Source organism: Sarcophilus harrisii, chromosome 6 (assembly GCF_902635505.1).
Source record: "Sarcophilus harrisii chromosome 6, mSarHar1.11, whole genome shotgun sequence".
In the NCBI taxonomy this organism is placed as follows: Eukaryota; Metazoa; Chordata; class Mammalia; order Dasyuromorphia; family Dasyuridae; genus Sarcophilus; species Sarcophilus harrisii.
In genome coordinates, this window is record NC_045431.1 from 101,399,698 (window position 1) to 101,423,533 (window position 23,836).

At 33.8% G+C, this 23,836-nt stretch overlaps 1 protein-coding gene across 1 annotated transcript in view; it reads left to right on the forward strand.

Moving 5' to 3' along the window:
• The first annotated feature begins 382 nt into the window (after window positions 1–382).
• Window positions 383–23,836, forward strand: part of LOC116419731 (polypeptide N-acetylgalactosaminyltransferase-like 6) — a 717,446-nt gene continuing 693,992 nt past the window's right edge. Inside the window, exon 1 of the mRNA XM_031941561.1 lies at window positions 383–2,476. Coding sequence (XP_031797421.1) covers window positions 2,339–2,476 — 138 coding nt within the window. The 5' untranslated portion in view covers window positions 383–2,338. The remainder of the gene's footprint in view (window positions 2,477–23,836) is intronic.

Sequence of the window (23,836 nt, forward strand, 5' to 3'; positions counted from 1 at the left end):
GTGGGGAGGAGGAAAGGAGAGCTGGAGTAATACCCTCCCGACCAGCGAGAGATCCAGATGTTTCCTGCTTGGAGAGAATTGCCATCATCTCCCACACAGAACCTGCAGCCTGAAGCCTCTTCTCTAGACTAAGTCCTCCTGGCTGCCACCTCCCAGGCTGTTAGCAGCATCTATGCTTATTTTTCAGCTTCTTCCCCTCGCCCCCAGCCCTCACTCCCACTCCTTCTACACTACGGCTTATATACCTGGTTTGAAAGTCGCGGAAGGCTTCAGCAACCTGGATCGTCTTGCAAAATCATTCGCTGCTTTTCAGTTTTCCGTAGCTGCTGCCGTTGCTGCCGCTGCCGCTGTTGCCACTGTTGCTGCAGCCGCTGCCTCTGTTGCCGCTGTCGCTGCACCCACGTTGCTGTTGCTGCTGCCGCCGCTGCTGCTGTTGCACCGGTGCTCTCTACTGTTGTCGCCTCCAGTCGCCCACGAGCTGGGATTCTTGAGCTTTACGCTAGCTCTCCGCTGTCATCATGGACCAGCCTTGGAAGAAGAGTACAGAGGCTAATGATGTCCCCCTCTCGGGCTGCCTCGGGGCCGGACTACTATCCATGAGGTGACCAGAGTGACTGTTCTTACTCCTGCCCCAGCGAGTGTAACCTAAGCGAACCCGGGACTGCAGATCCAGGAAACATATCCAGGGACAAGTGATGAGGATCTCCAAAGACTCCTTCTGCACCATCTTCACTTTGCTTTTTCCTCATCCCCTTCGCGATTTGTTTATATAGCATCCCAGCTTGGAGGGATTTCCCATCCCCCTTTTCCTTTTTCATATTTTACCCCCTCCCCCACCAGGGCTCAGTGCTCCTGCACGTGTTAGACACTCTCTGACATCTCAGCTGAAAAGAAGCACCGGGGAGAGGGAAAGAGAAGGTTGGGGAGGAGAGAGCATTACATCTTCTCTTACTCTCTCGCATCTTCCAAGTTCTCCTTTCTCGTTTAGAATAGCCTTTTTTTCCTTGGTGCATTTTGTATGGGGTGGGGGGAGGATGTCAAGGCGTCTGGGGATAAGGAAAGAGGTAAGGAATAATGGTCCTTGTTGTTGCTGCTGCTGCTGCTGCTGCTGCGCTCAGTATGTTTCTCTGTGTTTGATAGTTTCCGGAGAAGCATGGTAACATGAATAGCCACTGAGTGTGAAAGCCGCTCTGGAGAAAAGGAGGACGAGATTGATCTGCGCAGCCTTTACTTTGCGAACAATAACATTGAGAGGAGGAGGAAGAGGAGGAGGAGAAAGAGAAAAAGGAGGAAGAAAAAGAGGGGGAGGAAGAAGAGATAGAAGAAGAGGAGGAGGAGGAGGAGGAGGAGGAGGTGGTGGTAAAGAGGAGGGTAAGTCGCCCCATTGATTCGCTGGCTGGATTCCGCGATGACATCTGTAGCCTCCCTTCCACTTCTCTCGCTCTCCTGATGCTGCTGAGAGCAAGTATCGGGGTGCCCAGTAGGCGGAGAGGGAGGGAAGGAGGCAGGCGGGCGAGTTGACAGTGCCAGGGAATCCAGGAGTTCAGGGACCTACTCAGCCGGGCTTTCGGCTTCCTGTCACCAGATCCCCTGCAAATGCCTGGGCTTCAGTCAGCAGTCTGGGATTCAGGCAGATCCTGCTAAGGAGGGTTGGGAGGAGGGAGAGAGGGGAGTTCGAGTGGATTTTCAGATCAGTCTTCCCTCTGATGCTCGAGAAGAGCGAAGATGGACAACTCATCTTCTAGTTGGAGACGCTTTCGTGCATTTCCCTCCTTACTAAACTAATCTGGGCAGTAGACTTTGGGACAGCACTGTTTGTCCAGCCACTTCTTCCTCTTCCACCCCCACCCCCTCATCCCCTTTCGTACTACTCTCTAAGACAAAAACAAACTCCTTTCTTTCCAGGAAAGTATTTTGGCGAGCTATTGATTTCTCCATAATTTCTGATTAGCCTACCAACTGATCATATTTACTCCTTCGTTTTATATTAATGGAGATCGATAGACTTCAATGATTTCCTCAGTAAATCCATTCATTTCTGAGCCAATAGATAATTCACTCGTCATAGTTTTGGGGGGGAGGTTGTTTTTTTGTTTGTTTGTTTTGTTTTTCTCCTGAGTGGGGGAAAAGTGACTGTGCGTTTGTTCTGCAGATTGCCAGCTCCCTCTGAGGGGTGTGTATTGGTGCTGAGGCTGCAACAAAAGTTTCTAGCCACTCGTCTCAGTCTTGGGGGTTAATCGCAGAGGAGAGGAAAGGACATTGGCTTGGCTCACCAAGGAACCGCCAGGAATCCTGCACTTTCCTCTAGCCATCTATACTGGCGCTTTTATCATTTGCCATGAAGAGGAAACAGAAGCGGTTTCTGCAAATGACTTTATTGTTTATGGTGGCTTTAATTTTTCTGCCCAATATTGGTCTCTGGTCTCTGTATAAGGATAAGCATCTGATGAAATCCACGGAACCTGGAGAGCAGCAGGTAAGTAATGGAAGGGGTGGGGGGTGGGGGTTCGAAGCATATGAAAATCTTAAATTGATGAGGCAAGAAACCATGAGGAGAGAAAATAATTGGGATGTTCTTAGGTTACCAGAAAATTCATGTTGCTTGTAAAAATAAATGTCTGTGTAACGTAAGATTTAGATTTATTTGGATTGAACGAGAGAATTTGTGATTGCAAAACTTGTAAAGGATTGTCCCAAGGAGTAAATCATTTCTCTTTGAAATAAAAACATAGACATACAAACTCAAATGATCAATAAAAGGAGAGAAATGACCAAAATAGTTCTATGGTTAAGAATATTTATGTTGATTTTGATGTGTGAGCAGCAACAGACAAAAGCATCCTGAGAGACTGAAGGAGATTGTTTAGTTAGAGGGAAGAAAGTCACTGAAGGCATATTTCTCTCATAATGATGGTAATTGAAATTAATTTTGTACTGCTTATTTATTAGTAGTACTTTAGTAATTCTTAAAGATCACAGTACTGTGCACATTATTATTATGATTATTCAATTATTGTTATTGCTTAGCAACTGCCTTTCTCCTTGTGAAAACTTAAAAATGTGACTCCCTTTCATCTTACTGTTGCTAAGGTGGCATGCTTTTGTACACAAGCATAGTGGTTAAGATTGTTCTTTTAGTTTACAGCCTGCTAGTAGCTGGTATGGGCTACTAACAGTCCCCTTCATGTTATTAACTTCAACTAAAATAATGCACATTTTCTTCTAACTAAATTATGCAATTCATTATATCTACTATATATATATATATATACACACAAATACATATACATATATGTGTGTATGTATGTATAACATTTCTCAAGCTACAATCAGATTAAGATCAGCATAATTTTAACATTTAGAAACATACACAAACATATACACATATCTATACATGCATGCATACATATGTATGTGTGTATGTATATGTGTATTCCCTGGAGATGGAATACATTAGAACCTTGTACTTTACTTTAAAAAGGAGTTTATGACATAGCTAGTTAATTAATTGATTAGTTTATGAATAAAATTAAGTACATGTAGCTTTAATATATTGCATTTGAGGAGTTATTTGCAACTAATATTATATATATATTAGTCTTATACATAATTTTTGGATATTAATATTCTTAAAGTCAATGGTCATCACTCATGTGTATGTATATACATACATATATGCATTTAGAAAAGATTTTAGCAGCTAAATTCAATTAAATAGTAGCGAAATATTCAAAATTTGGAATCTGTGCTAGTTTCCAAACTTCAAATTGGTCCTTTGCTTTGAAAGAACTGGAATTTTGAAATTGGGTTTAAAATATTTCCTTTTTTTTCTTGAATGATAAGTATAAACTTTACAATAAATATAAATAATATTCTAAAAAGTTTAAAACTTTGGATTGAAGAGTTTTCTATTACTCTTCACTTGAATTAAAATAAGAAAGAAGTGTCTTAAAATGCCCCTTATCTTCTTGTTTTCCAATCAACAAAATATAATTTCATTAAGACTAAAAGTGATTGAACAAGTATTTTTTAAAATGAGCAGGAAAAGTTGGTATAAAAATGAAACCTAAAGAAAAATGGTGATTTAATTACACTAAATGTGCTAACATAAAAAGACTCTGAACTTAATATTAACTTGTATAATTTCAGTAAAATATTAATTAAAAATACAAAAATGCAACTTTGAAGTTAACTATTTTCTTTTTGACAGTTAATACAATAAAAATACAACTTTATGTGGCTGATAAAAGCAATAAAAGTGGTAGTTCAACTCTATGATTTGTCTTTAACATAACTCAAATTGTCTCTTTGCAGTTGATTCTTTCCCAGGTCAAAATGAGGCTTGGTGAAGAAATTGGAGTCAATGGTTTAAAAAAAAAAAAATGAGTAGAAGAGAAAGGTTTCTTATTCTCTTAGGCTGAAGAATCTTAATTCTGATTGACCTCATGATTTCTTATTGCTATGTTCTACCCAAATGATCTTACAGCAATGCATTAGAATCAGAGAAAATAGAAACTCTGATTGTATAAATTTAAAAAACACTTTGTTATGTCCATGATAAGTGGTAACCACTTATTTGTGTATTAGTCTGTATGTGTGTGCATATATGACAAAAATAACATTTCACTTAAAAGTGATATTTCCTCACAAACAAAACAAACATAAATGTGTCAAATACTTAGAAACTTCAGCTCAGTAAGTCCAAATAAAGCTAAAATCATGCCAGGAAAGAAAACATAAATTGATAATAAATACTTTAAAAATTCTATGATTATTATTATTATTAGTGATAAAAACAAAAGCATACAAGAATCATTGAATATGTTTTGAACAACAGAGGGTTAAATCTTTAATATCCTTTCATGTGACCAGATCAAATGTGACTGAGTAATGAGTAAAGGATATTTAACTTTGTTCGTATATTTTGGCATTGGATCTATATTCAATTCTTGCATATTACAAAGTAGGTTAGAAACACAATATTCTGTCAGCTGCAAAAAAATCACTATGGGATCGTGTATTGCACTGTGGTATCTGAACTTTATTTTTAAAATTTCAAAGCAGTTTTAAAGCAGATATCCTCATCTGTAATTACTGAATGTGTTACAGACCATTTTGACTATATTTATACACTAGTTGTAGAGTACTAAAGATCGTGGGCTGATTGAGGCATTGACAGCAATAAGTATTGAAGCTATTCAAAGTGAGTCACGTGGTCAGTTGAGGACTCTATTTTTATCAGCAGTAATATGTAGAAAAGTGATTCTAATGTGTGGAGTGGATACAGAGCTTACAAAAGCTCCACTATTGTATTAACTTGAATGGCTCACTCTAATTGTCCGTGAAAGATGTTTATTTGTGTACTTCTAACATAATAGAATAATTAAAACTATGAAACTACTTTCAGTGTTTGTCTCTACCTATCCATCTACATATTTTATTAGAGCCCTTCATGAATATCTTATATACTTACAGCAAAGCTTGAGACTTTTAAGATAATTCAACTCTTGGAGGTAAACAATTTCAAAATATAAAGCCGAAAATATGACTTTGCTGCTGTTAAGTTAATTTTCTGTATATCCTTTCTCTTTGCTTTTGAGTGTTTCACAATGAATTCCTGGTATTCACTTCTGTCAATCCCCAAGAGTTGCCTATCAGGGTATTCATTCTAGTTTGATATTTTAAAATAATATACAACATCTATGTCATATATTTTACATATATATATATAATATTTATATGTATCCCATCTTAACAGTACAGTATTATAGTAATAATAAAATGTAATATTTATATAGAGTTCAGAGGCTGGCAAAATGCCTAACATATTATATTGTATGATTCAATTTTGTGTATGTTATCTCATATGGTGCCAATCTTGTATAATTGGGAATTTAAGAAAGAGTACAGCAAAGAAAGAAGTTCTTCAATAACTAGATTTAAAAAAAATAAACTTTTCATTACATCTTCACAAAGATTGATCAAGCAGCCCAAATGACAAAGTCCTGCTAAACTTAGTAAGTCCTGCCATGGTAAGAACTGTAGTATTATGCTGAAACCACTTCATGCTAATATTTCTAAATGTATCTTTTGTTTTATTTAAGTGCATTTTTTATTGTTTTAGAGAAACAAGATATGTTTAATGGAGTATACTTTACAATCTTTGTTTATAGGCTATTAAATTTCCTAACCTAAGTACCATATAGTGTTTATAGGAGAACCAGTAATTTCTTTCTCTTTTCTTTGGCGAGGTTTTGGAAAGATTTCTTCTTGATTTTATTTTTAAAATATTACATCCATACATATACACACATAGGTATTCCTATGTGGGAAAGATTCCTATAGAGGGAAAGATAGTAGCACTGGAATTGGATACTCTATGTTCAAATTTCCCTGATACCTAGTCTCTGTGTAATGTCTATGATACTTTTGGATATGACTTATTCTTACTTAAATCAGGTACTAAGTTTAGATGGTATACAAATACTGTTCCTTCAGTTCTCTCTCTCTCTCTCTCTCTCTCTCTCTCGCTGTTGTATTACTTTCTTATTTGCAGAACTCTTCAGGGTTGAGTTCTATTTGGATATTCTCTTGAAAACACATCCACAGTCCCGATCTACCTTTGTCTATATGGGGTACTTCAGAGTTAGGAATTTTGAGTTAAAATCCTACCTCAAACATTTATTGCATGTGTGACCCTGGACAAGTTACTACTTCTATTTCCCTCAGTTTTCTCAACTGTAAAATGAGAATAATAACAGCACCTACCTAAGATTTTTGTGAGGATCACATGAAATTATTTGTGAAGTACTTAGTATTATGCCTGGCACATAGTAAGTACAATATAAATGTTTATTTCCTTCCTTTCTCTTCTTCAGTCTTCTTCTTCAGTCCTTTCTTCAATCTTACATAGCTTTAATAGAGTCATCTTTCCCTTTGGTCTATTCAGAAACATCTAAAGTAATCACACATACATAAATACACACATACCCTTTATTTTCATTTTCATTGTAATATTCCAGAATGTAGCACAGAAAAAAAAGTTGTCATCTGGAAATGGACAAGAACAAGAGAACTTTACAATATTTAAATGAATTTGGACTCTCCTCAAAGAATTAAATGAACTAGTCTTCTTCAATATATAAGCCGTCTTCAACATGTTCTACATTATTTTAGTCATATTATTTGGTATAGTGTCTAAAGGAAAAAGTTATGACCCCAAAGATCTTCTAAACATATTCTAAGGTAGGCACTAGACTCATGAATCTCTTTGGAATTTTGAAGATTCTCTTAGCTGCTTCTAAACCAAAGGTCTTCCTTTATAAAATGGGACTAAATAACATATTGATCCTCTGAGAAAGGTTTATAAAATGCTTGAGGGTAACATATTATATGGATGGAAAGGAACTGAGAACCATCTGCTTTTTTTTCCCTTTGATTTTAGTCAAAATTCCATTTGCGACTTCTGAAGAGTTAATGTCTTTCTTAAAATACATGGTATAGGAAATTTCCCACTTCTTTTGTTAGTTATTTAATGTCTAGCAAGCTACATTTTAAGGAATTTCTCCTCTATTAAGAAAACTCCCTTTTCTTCTGTAAACTGATTTTGTCTTGTGAAATTTTCAGAAAATACGTGTAGTCTATGTGCCTTTGAACTATAGTTTCCGCATCTTCCTCCTCCTCTCTTTTAGCACTATTTTTTTAGTTCTTGATGTAACAATATTCTGTTTTTATCTATCATGGTGGTCTTTAATAGACCAGAAGAATTAGAGGAAAATGAGGCAGGATTTTCTCTCTTCCTACTCTTAGGAAAGTCACCTAGGTGGCTCAGTGGATAGAGTTCCAGACTTGGAGTCAGGAAGAACTGAATTCAAATCTTCTTTGAGACATCAATTAGCTTTGTAATGCTGGACAAGTCACTTAATCTCTGTCCTAAATTTCCTCATTTGTGAAATGGAGATAATTAAAATACATCTCAAAGGGTTATTGAGAGGATCATCTGGGATAGTATATATAAAGCAATTTGCAAACCACAAAGCACTATATAAACGCTAGCTATTATGATGATTATTTGATGCCCAGATGTAAGAAATAACATCATTTTAGTCATAATATATTTTACAACATAAATACCTCCACTGAAGTCCTACTCTAGGGCCACATTATTGAGTAGAGGTGACCCTGGCTCTTGAATAGTGTGCCAAAAGACCATAAAATTTGGCAGGCTCTGCCAGCTGGGAAGCCTCCAACTATAGATATGGAAAATGATTGTGTCTGGACTAATGATGATCAGAGAAGTTCCCCCACAAACACCCCAAATCATTATAAACTGACTAAACTAAAGGCTAGAAAAAATAGTCTTTGTCAGGTAAGGGAGTTTCAAATCTGCTATATTGTATTTCTCAAATTAGGTTAAACTAACTTAATGTTTAAATTTTATTTTTTAGGAAACATTACTTTTATGGAAAATGCACAATAAGCTATCATAGGAATGGTAGATTCAGAGTTGATAATAACACAGAGACCAGTGTAGGGAAATGCTTTTATTATTAGCTATGTGATTGACTCATTCTATTTCCTCATGAGGGAATTGGGAAATAGAAGACAATCTCCTAATCTGAGGCTGACAAAAATTGGAGAACATTTCTCTTGTTTCCACAGCTTCGTTAAGTACTTTTTGCTTTCTAAGCCAAAATGAGACTATGATACATTATAGTTTAGAATATGTCAGATATACAATGAGTGTGATGATGACAAGATATAAAAGACTTAAAAGAAAAAAATTTTTGTAATTGTTGAAGACTAAAGTAATAGGATTCTAATTGACTATAGAAATTTAGGAATGGTACATGATGGGCATGACACCTACCCTTTTAACAATTTCACATAAATAATATCAGGCTAAAATGAAAATCAAGAATAATCTTGATAGAGCAAAAAAAAAATGTCCAGAGGAAAGGCAGATATTCACAACTACCCAACCAAGAAGAATTTATTCATAGAAGGGTAACATACTACCTGATAGCTATTGTGAAGACAGGGAATATGAAAGGTATACTGTTGTCACAGAAACAGAGGAGTGATGCTGAAAAGTATCAGCTGATAGCCCAGCTTCTCTCCTACCTTCCCTCCTTGGTCCTTCCTTCTAAGTCATTAATGCAGGACTTAGTCCCTGAAAAAAATTGCTTAGGATCTAAATTTATATCACTCTCTTTCCTGGAGTTTTAGAGGCGGATCTAATTGTTTTTTGGAAAAGATGGTTAAATATGATAATTGATTTAAAAAAAACTTTGCTGATATATATGTCAGGAGTCTCTTACCTTTCTTCACTTCTGCTTGGAATATTGCATAAAATTGTGTTTTTGCATCTTTGAAGTATGAGAGTAGAGAATATTGGCAAAGATATTTTTGTTGATAGTGTGAAAATGTTTAACATACCTGGAGAATATGTAATCCTCTGAAGATGTTTTATGCCATAATAGTAGGAACTATCTTATTACATTAAAATAAAGAGACACTTAACTGTCTTTGACCTGTTGCCTGTTGTCACTGCTCTAAAATGAATAATTCTTATACTATCCAATGACCTAATTGTAACATTCATGTGAAAAATAAAAACAAGTTCAAATGAATAAGCTTCAATAGTGTGTTCCTTAAACAGAAATGGATGTTGCCATTAAACATATACAAACAATCACCACTTTATAGAGAAGAAACATAATAAAGTAGATCTCAGATAGTCCCTCAGAATCAGGTAGAGCTGGGTTCACTTTACTCTTCTGATATATGATCATATGATATCATATGATCAAAGTCATGATATATGACTTTAATGAAATAACTTCTCCTTTCAATGCCCCAGGAAACTCTCTTCAACTAAATTTCAGGATAGTTGCTGATCTCTATCAGTGGATCAAGTTTCCTCATCAGGAGATTTTTACACTGATGAAGAAATTCTCAGATTGAAACTTCATCCTAATGTTGATCTATCTGATGGTCAAATCAATATACATACATACATGAATATTTTGGGAGGCAATATCCAGATTTGGTTAGCTATGATTCCTATCTATCTCTGGGAAAAAAGAAAGGAAAGAAAGAAAAGGAAGGAGGAAGGAAGGAAAGAAGGAGGAAGGAAGGAGGAAAAAAAGAAAGAAAGAAAGAATAAAGGAAGGAAGGAAGGAAAGAAAAGGCAGATAGATCAATACACTACTATGCTCTTCCAGTTCCTTATGACAATGACCCTGAATTTTTGAAGTCTATGCCAACTGAGTGTGAACTCTGACAGCTTCTAGCAAGTTGAAAAACTTTGAGGCATGATGTCAGACTGTGTACCTATGGTCTAAGAAATAGTCTTGCTGAGCTTAAAAGTCTGATCACCAGCTTGACCCGAGTCAGAGGATTTTGTTTAGCCACAGATTTCCTTCCGAGAAAATCTCCCAAGTTCAGGAGTGTTATTAAAGGAAACTTCCTCACCAACAAAAATGCAAATGTTTGTAGTGCTGGATATCTAAACACAGTGAGTTTCTTCCCTGTCTTTTAGAAACCACGGAATAAACAAGAAGGAAAGATTCCAGAGGAATCCAATTTCTGTCTGTTATCTCCTGTGTGTTTCCTTATATGACTTGTTCAACTCATAACCACTGGATTTTGTGAGAAAGCTGGTAAGACAGCAAGGCAGTGTTAGACTAAATCCAAGAGAAAAGATGCCATGGTTTTCTTCCACTTTGGATAGCATAGAAACATAAAATGGTGGATTTGCTTCCCAACGCTACCAACACTATCCAGTTCACATGTTTTGCAGGCATCAAAGTTATTGTTGGTCATAAGAAAATGTCTGAAGAATCGATCAAAAACCCTCCTGCTGCCTTGGATCTACCAACCTCTCTTTTTTGATTTGTTCCCATTTGACTAGTACTGCTAGCTTCATGTGATCATGTCAAAAAAAGTAATTAAAATATCCACTAACACCTTTCAAAATTTAGTAAGTTGGTTATAGGAAAAGCTTGGGACCAACACAGGGGCTCTCTTTTTCTCTATAACCCTTTACACTTACTAGAGGAAGATGGGAATCACTATAGGAATTTAGTCTGGCAGGAACACAGAGTACATATTGAGCAACACACTGGGGTATTTTAATGAAATAAGTCCTGCTGTCACTACTATGGAGTATTGTAGGGATGCCTAGCTGTTAGATTTTTGGTTGTTGACCCAGTACTTGCTGAGTAGCCTAGTATTGGCTTTATTTCAAACACTCAAGTCCATGGGGATTGTAGCTGTAAGCAGCTGAAGTCTAGACAGCCTAAGAAATGTAAGGTTTTTTTCCTTTACTATTTATAATTTTAAGCTCTTCAATATTGCCAAACAGCAGCAATATGCATGCCAAGAATTTACATATTTAACAATACATGTTTAGCAATATAGCCAACAGCATTGTCAGAGATGTCACGTTCTGTACTTTCTTACAATTAAGAAAGTGCTGGTTTGATAATCAAAAATATCCTAAAGAAAATGGCTCATCTCACTAGTCATTGTACTCTATTGATTTTTCTAGTGGGCAAGGAAATAAGAAATTCTCACATAACAGAAGAGCAGAATCTTAAGGTTGGAAAGGACTTTTGAGGTAGCCTGATGTTTATTTGGGGATTCAATACATCCTGAGATAATTGATTCCAATTTCAGAAATGTCTATTTGTTAGCAGATTTTGGTCTTTCCCTATGTTAACCCTTGCTTTATGTGTTTATCTGAGACCTCCACTTGTTTTTCCTACTTCTGTTCTTTGGGGCCAAGCCAAATAGTTTGATTCATCTTTTATATAAGAGTATCTCAAATAATTGAAGACACATCACTTAACCATCAAAGCCTTCTCTGCTTCAAGATAAACCTCCTAATTTCCTTCTAGTGATCATCATTTAGCATGACTTTAAGGCCTTTCACTATCTTGGTTGCCCTCCCTTGAGTGATCTTCAGTTTATCAATATTCTATCTCAAATGCAATACCTAGAATCTAACATTATTTTTAAGAAAGGATCAAAATAAAGAGGAATACAGTGGGACCATAATATCCCCATAACTTAGCTGTGTCTTTCTTAATGCTCCTAAAGTTTTTTCATTACTATTATTATTTATTGCCAACATATTGAGATTAAAGCCCACTCATGTCCTTAGATTATTTCATAAGACTACAATTTATTTACAATACTTACATTCTGAAGTCAGTATTTTTAAACCTAAATGGAAGATTTTATTTTTACTTGTCCCCATTTTATTTTATGTTGTTAGATTTGGTCCAAAGACCAACCTATTTTTGTAATATATAGTCATTTATTTATATTATGAACTCTAAAGATTACTAAAATCTTTTTCTATATATTCAATTCATAAATATTAGCCAAATATTTATCTATTCTTGGGATGTTAGTGGTTAAAATATGAATATGTGTATAATTATTTGATACAGAAAATATGAAGGACAATTAAATATGAGTGTGCACATATGTGTACATACAAGGTATATGTTGCTGCAAATATATATGTATGACATTGTAGAAAATACAAAGATATATAATAGTTCCTTTCCCTAACAAGGTTGCAATTTATTAGAGAAGAAAAGACATGAACAGAAATAACTGTCATATGGCAGAATGTGCTAAGTACTGTAAGAGAGGTATTAGCCAAATACCATTTGAGTTTTTAGCTTAGAGGACAGAGACATCATTTCAAGCCAGGGGAATCAGGATAACGTTCATGGAGGAGCTGGCATTTGATCTTAAGCTTGAAGAATGGATAGAATTTTGACAGCAAGGATTATGAGATGAAGAAGTAATTCTATTCTGAGCGTAAAGGGTTAGAATCTGTCTGGTTAGAGTCCTGGGCCTAAGAAAAGAAGGAAGCAACATAACTAAAGTATTGGAGTCAGGAAAGAAGATGTGGGACATGTTTACAAACTTGAATGGTTTGCATGACAGGCCCTGTGGAAAATCAATGGGGCAGAAGAGAAAAGGTAGACTTATTCAAGATCGAGGTGAGACCTAACTTCAAGACCAAGGAATTTAAACTTTCTTCAAGAGACAATGGGGAGTCAGCATAAACAGAGCTGTTCTTTAGAAAGTTCAATCTAACCTAAATGAATTGGCTGGAATAGAGGGAGAAATACTAACAGTAGAAACTCAGGGAGTTTTTCAATCCTTCAGACAAGAGATAAAGAGAGCATGAACTAAGAAGAATAGCAATGGAATAGAAAGAGGGGTTATGTTATAAAACTGGAATCAAAAGGCGGTAACTACCTAAACAAATGTTTAATGTCCAGACATTAAATTCCTTTTTAAGTCAAACCTCTAGAAGAGCTCCCTAGAGTATCTTCTATTGTTCTCTAATTTCTGTTATAGGGTATTGTGTCCTAAGAACAGTAGGAACCAGTCTCTGTGGGATAGAACTATTTATTCCCTCAAAACAAAACAAAATAAAAAACAAACAAAAACTTTGTGCTTGACTTTTTTATCCCACAACGAATTCCACTCTCCTGTCATCTACTATCCTCTTATTACCTCCTGTTCACCTATTTTAATCTTAGGACTCTTGGTAGTAATTCATGCCTCTTCAATTCTGAGTAAGGGATCTCAGGCCAACTTTACCCATGGCAATGCTTTGCCCAGACAAAGCATAACAACCATAATGTGTCTGAGGACAAATTTAAATTTAAGATTTCCTGATTTCGGATTTCAATTCAATTAGTGAACAAGTTACCTAAAAGATAGTGTAAAAGGAGAAAACAAGTGATTGCACATTGGAGAATGTGTACATTTAGGAGGTAAGAGAAGAAAACTGGATTTATGCCTCCTTCAGTGAAAATGGAGAATGCAAATTTTGAGAACTAAGGAAAGAATAAAACATGAACATTATCAGAAGAAGCTAATGGATTGGAAATGTTAAGGATATTGGATTGAAAAGAGTGATGAATTGGAGACATAAGAACTGAGTTATAATCTTGCTATTATCACTGATTACCTGTGTGATCTTGAGTCTTTTCAATAATATTTTATTTTCCAAATATATGTAAAATAGTTTTCAATATTAATTTTTTTAGACTTTGTATTCCAATTTTTTTCTCCCTCCCTTCTTTACCTCCCTCCTCCCCAAGGCAGCAAGTAATCTGAAATAGGTTAATTATATGCAATCTTTTAAAACACATTTCCATATCTGTCATGTTGTACAAGAAAAATTAGACCAAAAGGGAAAGAAACAAAAAAAATGAAAATGCTATGCTTCAATCCAAATTCAGCCTCAATGATTCTCTCACCAGATGCAGATGGCATTTTTCATCCCAAGTCTATTGGAATTGCCTTTAATTACTTCATTGTTGAAAAGAGCCAAGTTTATCATATTCGATCAACACATAATGTAGTTTTTACTATGTACAATGGTCTCTTGGTTCTGCTCACTTTGCTTAGCATCAATTTATATAAATCCAGGCTTTTCTGAAATCACCCTGCTTATCATTCTTATAGAACAACAGTATTCCATTACATTATACCATACCTTATTCAGCCATTTTTCAATTGATGGACATCCACCCAATATTCAGTGTACAACATTCTCTTGGTTCTACTCACTTCACTTAGTATCAGTTCATATAAGTCTCTCCAGGTTTCTCTGAAATCATCTTGATGATTGTTTCTTATAGAACAATAATATTCCATAATATTACTATACCATAACTTATTCAACCATTCTCTAACTGATGAACATCCACTCAGTTTCCTGTTTCTTGCTACTACAAAAAGGGCTGCTAAAATACTTTTTGCATATGTAGGTCCTTTTTCCTCTTTTATGATCTCTTTGGAATACATATGGACTGCTGGATCAAAAGATATGAATAGTTTTATATCCCTTTGGGCACAGTTACAAATTGCTCTTCAAAATGGCTGGATTATTTCACAACTCTACTAGTGATGCATGAGTGTCTCAGTTTTTCAGCATCCCCTCCAAAATTTATCATTATCTTTTCATGTCATCTTAGCCAATATGAGAGGAGTGAAGTGGTACTCAAAATTGTCTTACTTTTCATTTCCTTAATCAATAATAATTTAGGGCATTTTTTTATAAAGTCAAATAATCTTCATGGGCCTCAGTTTTCTCATTTTTAACAAGAAAGAGATTGAACTATACAGATTCTAAGGTCCCTGTCTACTCTTTTATTCTATGAGTTGAACATAGTCTTATGTATAATTGAATGTTTAAGGAAAATTAAAAATGAGAATTTTGTTATTGGTGATCTTTGAAAAGTTAATTTAGCAGTTCTGAGGCCTGAAGCTAGACTATGATATTAGTAAGGGAATGAATTATCAGAGAATAAAGAGAAATCACAGATTTATGGCAGTAAAACTGACAGAGAGAAGAAGAGAAGAACTGAGAAATAGACTTTATATGTATTTGGAAGAACCAAAAAGAATGAGTGGAAGAGAAAAATTGGTATAATTTATGTCAATCTTTTCAATAAAATAAGGGGTGAAGTCATTCATGGGACTGGAAGGAAGAGAGGATATGTTGGGATTTAAAAAAGTAGTGCTAAGCACTTGGAATATGTAGGGGATTCAACTGAGATTAAAAAAAAGAGAATTGAAAAACTGGTAATCTAAATTAGAAGACATACAATGAATTCATTGTACAAGCAGTTTACAAACGTATATACTTTCAACAAATTCAGCATTTTAAAAAACATTGACAAAAATCACATGTTGTGAGATTCACTAAGGTTTTGGGTTAACACTGAATCTAGTGGGATTCCAATAAAAGGATTCCAGAATTCCAAGAGAGCATCATTCAAAGAGATCACTGTGAGATCCAAATATGATGTAGAGAATATAAGCAAATTCAAAAGGAATTAGAATAATAGAAGGGAGGCAGTTAACTGGAGGTTATAATGAGGATGAACAGAATATTCTTTAAGGATTAGGCACTATGCCACACAAAAGGTAAGAATAGTGAGATCAGGAGATGGGCAGTTCAGCATTTGAGTCCTTGAATCCTGAAATTGTGTTCCTAGGTGTATTTGTACTGACAGATAGCTGAAATTAGTAGTAGTGAGTTTTTGGAGTAAAGTAAATTTAGTAACTGTGAGGTCAGAGGATGAGGAGGATCTTCCTGTGGTTACTCAATATATAGATACAAATGGCTAAGAGGGGTGGAGGTAGGAAGGAAGTGTCATACAACAAAATAACTAAGGAAAGTGAGAGATTATCTGCAAATCAGGAGATAACTAAGATAAGGATGGGATGAGGGTCACATAAATAGATGACCTAGATTTTAAAAGGGAAAAAGTTGTTAAATGGCAATAGTGATCTGGAAGATAGATTCGTTTCTAATCAAGAAATTCTAGAAATTATTTAGATAAGAAAAATACAGCTAGCAGGCTAGAGGAGCAATCAGAAACATGTGCAACATCAAAAGAAAATCAGCAGCTCCTTGGTCTTAGCAATTTCCTTTTAGAACCACTGCTCCCTGTCCTCAGCTTTTGGTATTCTCAGATGGGCTTTATTACTTAGCATTCAGAATGGTAACTACATGAAACTCATATGTGGCTAATCTTTGTCTGGGGGAAGGAGTCTTTTGGAAATTAGCATGAATGATATTTGCCTGCTACATTTTGGGTCATGGACTCAGCTCTCCTGAATTTCATATGGAGTGTGCATTCATCCTGGCTTTCATTGAAAAGACATTTTGCAGGGTAAGATCGGGTCATTTTTCATAATGGGGGGATATAAAGGAGGTTTTTTGGAAGATAGAAAGGGTTTTTGTCATAAAAAGATAGGTACTGTATGACCCATAGAAAAGGTTGAGTTCAGGGACAGAGAACCATCTCTGCTTTGGACAGGGGATGGATCTTTGGAAGAAAAGAGATGAGATGTAAATTGATAGTGAAGCCCAGAGAGTAGGAGCATGGCTAGTGCAGATATCATGGAAATGGAGTTGGAATAATATTTGAATAAAAATGTTAAAGGTAAAAACTATGGGGGTGACAGTGAGTTAGAAAAAAATTGAAAACGTTTTGTAATTTATAGTCTTAGAAAGTTGCCTGAGGACCCTGAGAAATTGTTACTTGCTAAATATTACATAACAATATATGTCAACTCCAAAAGTTATCCTCTATCCACTATTTCAAGCTTCTGCTTCTTTATATTGTATGTCCTCCCTGTTCCTCCCACCCCTGTCCCAACCAATGACTGCAGGTCCACAAGGGTTTCAATTTCTGAATAAAAATTCTTGTTCTCAAGACCTTTTTTATTTTATGTTTTCAGTGTCAGCCTAATATACCATAAAAAGAAAGCTAGTAATTTAAAAAAATGTTATTCTAAGTTTGGTTTTTAAAGGTTGTTTTACTTGCCTTTGGCAGCAAGATTATGTTTGAAAAATTAAAGATGATGAAAAGTAGAGGAAAAGAAATTTGCCAAAGGAAGTTGCAACTTCCTCATTTTAATTTTTTCAGAGAGAAGAAGTAGCTAAGGAGAATATGATGTAGAAAAGCCATGGATCAGAGAGATAGAGAAAGAAAGACTTACAGGGATAGAGACAGAGAGGCAGAGAGACAGAGAGACACACACATACAGAAACAGACAGACCCACAGAGAAACAAAGCAACAGAGACAGAGAGAGAGAGAAGGGGAAGGGAGGGGAGTTAAGGAGAGGAATGAAAAGAGGGAGAGGAAAAATAAATTGATGGAATGAATGAGAGAAGTTTCCTTAGACATGAATTTTGAACTTGCAGAAATGAGTGAAAGGAAAGTTATTTTAAAATGGAGAAAGTAACCTAATAAAGATTGTCAGGTAAAATCTTTCCTTACTAACTTCCATACCAATATTTTTTTTTTCCTGTGTGTATATATAATGACTAAAGGTTATGTATGTGTTTTGTATTCCTATATACACAATTATACTATGTTTTTATATAGACAAAGTATGTCTATGTTAATATATAGATACTCTGTATATATAAACAAACATCTGTTATGCAAATAAGAAATTCATTCTATTTGAATTGTAATTATATATGTAAAAAAATGAAATTACTTGTTATGTTTATTAACTAAGCCTTTAAAGAACTATCAAGCAGCATAATGCATTCTCTAAAGCAGGGTTTCTTAAACTTTTTCCCCTTGTAACCCTTTTCCACCCCAGAAATATTTATGTGACTCTGTATACACAATTATGTAAAATACGTATACAAATCAAAGATTTATAATAAATTATTAAAAAATTTGTTTTAAAACAATTCTTTGGTATATGCATAATTTTTCTGTTTATTAAAGATGAAAGCAAATTTGCACGCTAATTAGATGGACATATTTATTTTTACATAAAGAATTTAAATATTAGAAAAATATTTGATTCCTTTTACTGTGAACAAATTTTTTGCAACCCCCACATTCAGTTACAAAGACCCCCATTTAGGATGCCAACACATAATTTAGGAACCTTTGATGTAAAACATCAGTTCTAGAACACTGAGCTAAAATTTTTAATGGTTTAATTTGAAAATTTCCGGACTTAAAATTCATATTTGTTTGGCTTTGTAGGGCAGATCCTCATTTTGAAAAATGCACCTCTTTTTTTGAAAATACAACTTAGTGTGATATCTTCTTTAAGTCATAATTAACAGCTGTGTAGAAAAATGGAGAGAAAGAGAGAATTAAAAGAATGAAAAGAGAAAAGAATTCATAAAAGCAAGATAAGGCATGATTGCCACTATTTTATATATTCTTGTTATATCTAATAGCATTGTACTTGCTAAGATTAACATGCAGACTTCATCATAATTCTAAATTATTTCAAGGATAGCACCTATATCTTATGGGTTTTTTTGACAAAATTGTGATATTTTTAATGTTTCAACTCTTTTTTTTTAATTTAATAGCCTTTTATTTACAGGTTATATATATGGGTAACTTTACAGCATTGACAATTGCCAAACCTCTTGTTCCAATTTTTTCCCCTCTTTCCCTCACCCCCTCCCCCAGATGGCAAGATGACCAGTAGATGTTAAATATATTAAAATATAAATTAGATACACAATAAGTATACATGACCAAAGTGTTATTTTGCTGTACAAAAAGAATCAGACTCAATGTTTCAACTCTTGAGACAATTATCCTTAGTTCCTATTTCACCAATTTTGACTCTGCTCTTCTATTTTTTTTTTTTTTTTTTTTTTTGCTTATTTTCCAACATTATACTTTTTTTTTTTTCCTGAGGAAAAGTGGTTTTATTGGTTAACTTGTGCTCTCTCTGCTGGTAGTATGTAGATTTGCAATAAATCCAATGTAAGAAAAGTTAAATGTTACTATTTGTTTCTTAAAATAATATTAGTATAATAGATTTAATTCAAAACAGGCTATATTAGTTGGCATGTAATTTTTTATATTTGATATTTTCAAAGACTCATTTTTTTATTTTCAAAAGTAATTTCAAATATTGACATGTTCTTTAGTTCTTAGGGGACTTACAAACTGGATTTCAGATGCTTATGGTAATTATAAAATATGCAAGCTAGAAGAAATGTAGGCTTTGGGGGGGACATTTTTACCAAAATTTGTTTGATTTGAATAGAAAATAAGTTGTTCCTATCTAGATTTTTTATTTTGTTTGATTGACCTAGTTTCCTCCAATGTCTTTAGCAACATAGTTCGAACTCTAGTTTGATTCCATTACCAGAAATGTAATGACAACTTTTCCTTTTATTTACTAATGTTAAATGGACTTTTCTCTTGCTAGAGAGAGATAAAACATGCTTGAAGCATTTTTATCATGGTGTGGTGATTTAATTTCTTCTCTCCCTCTCCCATTTCACATGAGGAATATTGAGTGATTTCTTAATGCCTAACATTATTAGTTTTGAATACTTAAAAATTATGTCATTTTGGTAATAAATTAGTATGGATTGTGTATGGTATTCTTTATATTTTTAGAAATAATTCCACCTATTTTATATTTTTTTTCTCTTCTAGAGTTTTCTCAGGAATGACATTAGACTAGTAAATTGTTTCTAATTTAACATGATCTGTTTTGCCTACCTTCAAAGTAGAGCTCTGAAAATACAATTTGAAATTTCTTATTATAAATTTAGAATAGAAAGTGAATTTAGGATTTGCTCAAACCTTTACATTTTATAAATAAGGAAATTGAGTCTCAGAATAGTTGTTACTTGTACTTTAATAGCAAATGACAGAGGTGAGATTTTGGCCTTGATCTTCTTCCAAATTCATTGTTCTTTCCAACATAGTTTACTAATCTCTCATCTCTGTAAATGAAATTCTGTTCTTGGATATAGTTTTTCTGCAATGTTTTCTTAGGATGCCAGACTTGGTTACCTTCGGTATATATTTATTTATATTAGCAATTTCTCAAAATAAAAAGGGTAAAACTAATATATCATCTAGTGAATACTTTGAACATTTCTTTTTTGCTTTTTATTTTGTCCCAAATGTTTTGCTAGTCTCTGGCATTTGTTATTTTGCTGCTGTATAGAAAAGCTAATAGAGCTTTCTAAGTTTTCTTATGTAATGTCCTTAAATATTGTTTTTAAAGTTATGTAAAGTCTTTCTAGGCTATGTTGATGAGTTCCATGATTCCTCAGCTTTCACTCTGATTAAAAAAAATTGATAGTGTATCTGGAGGCTAATGGAAGGAAAGATATAGTGCCTCTATCTTTTTATACATAATAATTTTCTCCATATAATTGTAATCTACCTGATTTCTCCTTACATAAATGGATCTTCTTGATGGAAGCACTTCTTTCATTTGCATAAATCTCAAGCTCCCTCTTGATGCTCATCTTGTGTGATTCTACAATTAGAGCTTTCAACAAATCACCCAACAAGGAAGAAAAATACAAAGCACTCAATGATTTCTTCTATTTCAGTGATTCTAAATTCTTGAACAATCACCTACCTCTATTTGATTTTTAAAAAATCTATATCATCAATATGTATTTATTTATTAGTAAACTACAAAAACATGATTCTACTAATAGCTATGTGCATTAAAATTATATAAAATGAAAATTTGGAAAAGAAAAAATGATATGAAGATATAACATTTTGTTCTAGAAGCAGTGAGAAATCAGCAGAATTTTCTAAGTAACATTGTCAGATGTGTTTTAGAAAAGTTTCTTTGGCAGCTATATGGAGGATGGATCAGAAAGGGAAGAAATTTGTTAGGAGACTAATTAGAACGTTGTTTAGTAGTCTAAGCAAAATATCATGAACATGCACATATAAGGGTGTCATTGTTGGTCATCTGAGTAAAAATATCAAGAGAGATGTGAGAGATGTTATAGATGTAGGAACAAGATTTGGGGAATGTGGAATGATTCAGTTAGAAATTAAAAGGTCCATGTTCTAGATCTAGGTGACCATGGAAAGATATTGTCATTTTAATAATAATGGGAAAACTTTAGAAGAAATCTAGTTTTGAAAAGAATATTTGCATCATGGACTCTGACTTACAGTTGGCAATCTATGTTGAAATATATTGGGTTCCATTTGCTGGATTTTGTGATCATGATTAGATTTAGGTCAGAATTTGTTCAAATGAAGAAATTGCTTGATATTATTCAGAACCACCTCTTACCAAGTTTGGAACTGGAATTTTCATAAACCATGATGTTCTTCCATACCATTAGATTTCACATCAAAATTTGTATTTAGAAATGTATAAGCAGATTCTGAAATATCATAGTGGTTACAGAATCCATGTTATTTGATAAAATTTTGATTTTCATTACTGATTTCTGAATTTGATGAGTGAATTGCATTCTTATGTTAAGCATTATGTAAGCTTCACATGTTTGCCATGTTAAATTATCAAGGGGTTTATATAGCTTTATTTTTATTTTTAACTGCCTGCAAATATGTGCTTATTTTCATGTGTGTGTGTGTGTGTGTGTGTGTGTGTGTGTGTTAGAGAGAAAGATGCATGATTTTCTCTATTCAAGGCATACATAGTATTTACTGATAACAGTTCATGTCACAAGAAAATCTTAAAATATTTTAATTATCCAATTCACCTCAAAATCTGAGTTGACATGGTTGGTAAGCACTAACTGCAGTAATTGAGCTAATTTTGTACAATCTACTAAAAGGAAATTCCTAAATTCTTTGGGATTTATTCCTTTTAAAAATAATTTATGCCTTTCATATTGAATAACTACATTTTAATACTTAATTACTTTTATCTCCCAGAAACATTCTGCATTACAAAATTATGTGAACAATGGTTTTGAAGACATTTACCATAATATGCAGCACTATCTCCATTTTATAACACTTTTTATGCTTGTATTTAAATTTTTGGCATGAATTGAGAAAGTCCTATTTTTTGAAAGTAACAAAAAAGACTTTATGTCCAATTTTATAATTAATGTTTTCCCCACTAATAATTTATCTTGGCTTTTGGGGTTCACTTAGAATAAATATTTCAATTTAGCATTCAGAGAACCAATTTGTTAGCAAATGTGCTTCATGCAATTTACAACCATATTCCAATATAATGATCCTCCATTTCAAAGTATATAAATTCTAGGTCCTGAGATGTTGAAAAAAATTCAAAAAATTTGAATATGTTATCTTATTTTACTCCCTTATTTTACAGATAAAGAAATTAAGGACAAGAGGTAAAATGTCTTGTGTGTGGTCATATAAGTTTGAAGTGGTTTGAATCCAAGGACACTTAATTTATAGTCTAGTGTGCATGCCATTTTACCACAGTTGCTTCCTTTGTAAAAAGTTAGTTAGCTCACAAAGATGTTATCAGGAGTCTAATTCCATGCTCCCTGGGACTTTTGTCTCTGTCACTTGGATTATTTTTAATCAAGTTATATTAAGGAAACTAGATTCTTTGCAGAGAAAGGAAAGAAATGTGTGTTCTCAGTGGAAGATAGTAATGAATATATTATATTAAATTTAATTACATACTTCTGTATAGCTGTAGACTAACCCCAAGCTTCCCTCCTACAAATTGATGACATTGGCCCCAAAGGCGATTGAGGAGAAAAGATCATAGATTGCAGAAAACTAAGCCATTACTAATTTGGGGGAGGAAAAGACAATGAATTAAAACATATAAGCCATTTATAGTAACATAATCATTATATATGAAATAAAGCATCATGTTATTTATTATTAATTTATTTTTAACACTTAAAAAGATCTATGATTTCATTGAGATGGATACTTACAATACAATTCATGCTTTGTGATTTGTAGACAGGACAGGTATCTGGAAGTGCTACCTGTGGCACAGATATATAGTTTATCAGTGAGCTCATTCTTACACACTTATTATTTGGGTAAAACCTTCTCAGATTTGTATTGTTGTAATCTAAAAGAAGTCCAGATTACCTCCAAATGACAACAAAGCATTACTGTAGGTAGTTAGTGAAATGTTATTTACTATCATTTATTTTGAATTGTAATCTTCTGGTGAATATTATTTGCCACAACACTAAAATCTTGTAGTTGACAAAGAGTTACCTAGGTATCCAGTGAAATCTAACAAGGTAAAACATGGCCTTTTATGGTATGTAGAGATTTTTTATTATCCAGATTTCAGTAAAAGTTCTTCCTCTTCTAAAATTAGAGTAATTAATTCATCTTGTCTTCTTGCCTTAATGACAATTAATGATTATCATTTTTTTTTTACAAATTTATCATTTACTCAACCTTTTTAAAAAGAAATTGAGTTCCAGATTCTAGCCCTCTGTTTTGCCCTTACCTCACCCATCAAAAGACAAGAGTTAAATTGCAAATGCAAGGTCATATAAAACATGTCTATTAGCCATTT